The sequence below is a fragment of the Papaver somniferum genome, chromosome 7, assembly GCF_003573695.1.
Source record: "Papaver somniferum cultivar HN1 chromosome 7, ASM357369v1, whole genome shotgun sequence".
Taxonomy (NCBI): Eukaryota; Viridiplantae; Streptophyta; class Magnoliopsida; order Ranunculales; family Papaveraceae; genus Papaver; species Papaver somniferum.
This window is the reverse complement of record NC_039364.1, coordinates 264,691,239-264,697,098: the sequence shown is the minus strand read 5'-3', so window position 1 is coordinate 264,697,098 and position 5,860 is coordinate 264,691,239. Positions and strand designations below refer to the sequence as shown.

Here is a 5,860-nt window from a genome sequence, read left to right as displayed (position 1 = left end):
CAACTTACTTCTATCCAACGGGTATTCTGGTGGGGGAAGAAGGAAGGTAGTAAAGGAGGTTACTTTAAGGCATGGGAAGCTTTTAACAAACCCATTCATTTAGGAGGACTAGGCTTTAGAGATCCTCTCTCAAACAACCTGACACAACTAGGTAGATTCGCATGGTACTTAATCACCAACCCGGATGCTCCTTGGGCCTCCATCCTTAGAGCCAAATATTACAGAAAGTGTAGGCATCCTTTAGATAGAAACATCTCAAAGAAAGGTTCCTGGATTTGGCAATGCCTTCAAAAAGGGCTAGTACAGATTAAACCTCATTGCATTTGGGAAGTGGGAAGTAGTGAGACAATCCACATTTGGGAAGACAGGTGGATCCCGACTATCCAAGTTGTTCCACCTTCAAACAACCCCCACTTCACTGGACACCTAGTCAAGGACCTGATAAACCATGACACCTTCAGTTGGAATTTACCTCTTCTTAGTTCTATCTTTGACCCTCAAACTGTTAGTGCAATCACCTTAATTCATATAAACAAATCTGGCAAGGATACTCTTAAGTGGATCCCAATAATCTCAGTACTAAGAGCTTGTACAATGCCATAAAAAGAATATAACCAAGTGGAATTACTCAATGGGATAGAATACGGCAGATGGAAGCTTCACCTAGAGCTAATCTGTTTGCCTTTAAATGTGTTCAAAATATGCTTGCGACTAATGATAAGCTTTCTCAATACACCGACATACCTAACAGATGTGCTTTTTGTTCTCAACATGGAGAGACAATGGAGCATATCTGCTTCACATGTCCGTTCGCTCGAAGCGTTTGGTTCGCGTCAGCCAGCAGTCCTTTCCCACCAAACACTTACCCGTCTTCGGTGGTTAATTGGATTCTACAATTACATATTAACCCTGCAGGTTGGAATAACTATCAGGGGCAATGGATGGCTAAATGTATAATTACCATCTGGTATATTTGGCTGGCTCGTTGTGATAAGGTTTTCAGGGGCATTGACACTAATCCTGGAACAGAAATAAAGTGGACTGCTCAAGCAACTCTAGCAAGACATCCAAGCACAAACAGACCTTCATGTAGACATTTCATAGACCAGAATTCGGCATGCCCACCCTTGGGAACACAAAAAATCAACTTTTCAGGAATCTATGACACGCATAACCAAAATGGACAAATAGCTTTGATTCTCAGAAGTTCTAATGGCTGGTGCAGGGAAGTGAAGCAGCTGCGATGCAGAGTGCAAAGTCAGCATGAGGCGGAGATGCAGGCAGCCTTGGAAGCAACAATATGGGTAAATCAGTTGAATTCCAATGCTATCCAAATTGAAGGAAACTGCGCTGAAATCATCAAAGCAATCAAAGGAGAGGCCTGCCACGTCAACTGGAGAGCAAGATCCAGACTTGCAAGCATTCACGAGGAAATTAGGGAAAACGGAAATGAGTCATTTCGTGTCAATAATCAGGGTTTAAGATGATTTCCTTTAAGTTGTTTTGATTTCTCATGAGTCATTTCGTGTTGGAATTTCTTGAGTTTCAGTCGGTTTGTCAAATCTCGATATGGCGGTAGATTCATCTTCTTTCTTTAAATAGATTCATCAATTTTAGGGCCATGATGTTGTAGTTAAGCAGAAATTACATTTTCTTTGTGAAATTTGTGGCTGATTGAGGTAATCAAACTGTTAGGAATGAGAGGTTTAGAGAGTCTAAGGGTTTACAGAAACCTATTAAAAGCCGTGAAGAAACATATTGGTAGTAAGAAACAATTTACTGATTACATCAATCAAGAATTCCGCAGCACATCATCATTAACAACAGATGCATCTTTAATCAAACAGAAGATTAACCTAGCTTCAAATTACACTTATATGCTCAATAGCATTCACCATCACCGGTTACTACTTACATACATGCTTCAATTCAATCTCTGTTCATTTTGTTCTTTCATTTTGAAGAAGATTAGTAGAGTATTCTTCAACTCTATCTGTTTGTAAAAATGCTTGAGAGGAGAACGATGTTCAATTTTATTCAAATTTACTCGGTATTAAATTTCCTCGCGTTTTTAGGGGCCACCCGAAAGGATTTAGGGGCCATCAATTTATATCCAGCCAAAGACTCTAGTTAAGGGGTACCCTATATGATATTGAAGTTACATAAATGCCCTTCTGGTAAAACTGTATAAAAACCAAATAAAAAAAAATTCTACTCATTTCAACTCTTCTTCTTCCAGTTTCATATGATCTTCTGATTGTGGAAGAAAAAAAACTTTCCCTCGTTCTTGTGTTCAACCGAAACATCGCCGCGAATCGTAAAATCAAAACATCGTCGATTCGTTTATAAAACAATGGATAAGGGAAATGAAACCCACATACCTAGAACCAAAAACGTTGCTCGGGGTATCGATCCAAAGATTGGGATTTTAGCAAGAAATAAAGAAATTGTTGCTGCAAATGAAGAAGAACGCGAAGAAGAAGTACCCGTCGATGTAGTCGGTGGTGGCGATTCCGATAGTCAAACACCTCGTCAACTTCAAATGGCCCCAATTAGGTAAGAATCTATCATTTTTGGGGTTTATTTCGCTTTAATTCGACGAATAAAGAAAAAAAATTTCTAGGGTTTTCGGTTATTTATCCAGATTCGGGTGATATTCATGCTTATTTACTTCCGAATGTAGTCGTGTTCTTCATTTCTCAAGAACATCGACAGTATTCGGGAGAAATATTTGGTGGTTATCGGCCGAATATTGTTGGCCATATCTTCTTGGATACAAACTGGTAATAATCGGTAGTTTAATGAATTTTTTGGCCCCTGAAAATATTTAAGTAGACACACAGTATTCGGAAGTACACTCACTACCGAATATATATATATTGAAAAAATCTCAAAATTTCTGATATAGGAAAAATCTCATTTTGGGGCCAGTATTTATTCGGAAGACAATATAATGTTTTATACCTCCGATTGTGTAGGATAAAATTTTAGAATTTCTGAACTCCAGTTGATGAATATTCGGTTGTAAACATGTTTAAATATACTCCGATTGTTTTTCATTCGGAAAAAATATTTGTCTTCTTACTTCCGAATTTGTTCATTCGGGTTATAGTTGTGTACTTTGTCTTCCGATTGTGTAGGATGAAAAATTTAGAGCTTCTGAACTCCAATTGACGCATATTCGGTTGTAAATATGTTTAGTTAGCTTTCGATTGTTTTGTATTCGGGAACAATATGTGTCTTCTTACGTCCGAATGTGTACATTTGGGTTATATTTCCATACTTTGTCTTCCGATTGTATAGTTTGTAAATATTGTTCCTTTCTTTGTTGTTTAGACAAAGTCGAGAAAGGAGGAAGAAAGTGACATTTAGTGCTAGGAGGGAAAGGAGTGCCAAAGATAATTCAAGTGCTCAACAAAGCTTACAAGAACAAAGCAGTCAACAAGGAGTGCAACCAAGTGCTGAACAAAGTGTAGAACAACAAGGCAGTGAACAAGGGGTGCAACCAAGTGTTGAACAAGCCGCTCAACAAAGTGCAGAACCAACTGCTCCACAAGTTACACCCCACCATGAAATTGAACCAGTTGATCCAGTGCCAAGAGTAGAAGAAGAAGGACAACCAAGTGGTACCCAAAAAGCCAAAAAAGGAAAAGATGGTGTAAAGAAGGATATTGCTAAGAAAGCATCACATCTTTTCCCTCAGCACTTGAAGAAGAAGGTTATTCCAGCAGGCACAATCCTTGGGCTACCGGCGGATGGAGGAAAATTGCTATTTGGATACATCCCATGTTTCTTCAAGGGTGCACCATGTTATAAAATTGTGCACCGAGTACAACCGTATTCTTGCTAGGCACAGAGACGACAGGTTTGCGGCACAAGATGCTTATTCCAAGTGGAGAGGAGAGTCGTTTCTACATTTCGAAGCCGCGTTGATTGTTGCATCTCGGACTGGGAAAAAAGAATAACATGTGATGTTTGAGTGCTGTAAATTTAAATTTTTAATATTAATCGGAGATTTGATAAAATATGGAATTCCCGAATATGATTAATCGGATTGAAGTGTTATAATACCGTTGTTCCGATTACATAGTTTCAAAAAAATTTATAGCCGTGCCTCGAAATACCCACCAAATCGGTAGATAGATATTTAAGAGTTCTACCGATTATAATATTCAGAATCAAAACGTGTATCATTACCAACCGATTATAATATTCGGAATCAAAACGTGTATCAAAGAGCCCGATTCCTGCATTCGGGAGACAACATTGTATTTTTTGCGACCGATTAAATCATATATCTTCACAAAAAAGTTTCCAAAAAACTTGTACAAATTACATGTTCGAAAAAAAAAACGATCAAACATCGTCATCATCCGAGGGGATCAATTCGAGTAACTCAGCGGGAAAGTTGTTGTCCATAACGCGATCCCAATAAACCATGTTGGACTCATATTGTTTCACCCAATCCTTGCAATGGTCCATCGGGAAGTAATCGTGCCACTTACTCAACGGAGGTAACGGACAATCTTTCTTTACTCTTAAACCGATAAAATGCATTTCATTCACAAATGCCATTACGATTCTTCTATCTTTAACCGACTCGTCGCAAGCCGTTCTTGTGGGTGCAAACGTCATGCTAAGTCCATACATAGGAGGAACAAAGAAATGTACCACGCAATTCAAAACGTCCGCTAGGAGATATCCAAATTTAGGCATTGTCATCCAATACTTGGATCCGATTGTCTTCAATCCCTTTCGGCACTTCACACGCGCAACTAAGTCTTTGAACTCTTGTTCTTTATCGTATCTATCTCCTCGCCTCATCACCTCCATATAAAAACCCTTGTCCTTCACTAGTTGTACCGCCATCTTATTTCTTAAATATTGGCATTGGGTGACATCTTCGATATCCGCCTCTCTAAAGTAAGCCATTTGTTCTGTAGCAACATGAAACCCACAATTTCCATCCCCATCAACCTCGTCGGTCGACAAAATAAATGGAATGATAAGTGGAGGGAGTTGTTCCAAATAATCTTTGTATATTGTATATGTGGATCGATTTGGTCTTCTATTAAGATCTCTAGGGCAACGAAAAGTACCTTTGTCCTCTTTTATAGTAAGAATTTCCATTGGTTGGGTTTGTTGCGAGGCGTTCATTTGCTCAACAACTTCTTCGACAACATTGGGTTGACTTACTTGAGAAGGCTCTGTAGAGATCTTTGACCTTACTTTTCGGGTGGTTGGTCCACTTTGATCATTTCTTGGACGACCTCTTTTCTTAGATTCCGTCTCATCTTCAAATTCGGCTTCCGAACGCTCGTGCCTAGACAATATTCTTTTATTAGACAAATACTCCTTCAACTCTTTTCTTTGGATGGTCCTCGACACTTTGGTGTTCGGCCTACCGGTGTTCTTTTGCTTAATAGGTTCATCAACCTCCCTTAAACAAGGGTGAAGGGCTTCCTCCAAATTATGCATCAATGTTTGCTTTTTGGTGCCGTTTGATGTAGCGTAACTCTCGGCTATTCGTGCACACAATTCCGACTCCAAGAAAGACGGATCATCAACTACCGGGGTGTTCGGAATGAAATTTAATTGCTTCCAAAATGGATGAATATCATTGATGTCAATCACTTCAACATACCTACCCAACTTATGACGACACGGGAGTCCAATACCTATCATATCCTTGCAAACACAAACCGTATTCTCGTCATCATAAGTTTTATATAACTTCAATTGTTTCATCATGCGATTTATTGCCCATCTTGAAACTTTATGAACAACTCCCCTTAGAAGCAATTTTTCCTTAATATGTTCCATCGGGAATTGGTGTACACTAAATTGCATACATTTCCTA

General features: G+C 39.0%; 1 protein-coding gene across 1 annotated transcript; it reads left to right on the top strand.

Moving 5' to 3' along the window:
• Positions 1-650: 650 nt before the first annotated feature.
• LOC113296511 lies at positions 651-1,487 on the top strand. The gene has a single exon (XM_026544814.1). The coding sequence runs from the start codon at positions 651-653 to the stop codon at positions 1,485-1,487; it is 837 nt and encodes a 278-aa protein (XP_026400599.1).
• The last annotated feature ends 4,373 nt before the right edge of the window (positions 1,488-5,860 follow it).

Coding starts and splice junctions, on each gene's coding strand:
- LOC113296511 (XM_026544814.1), top strand. CDS start 651: ATGGAAGCTTCACCTAGAGCTAATCTGTTTGCCTTTAAATGTGTTCAA.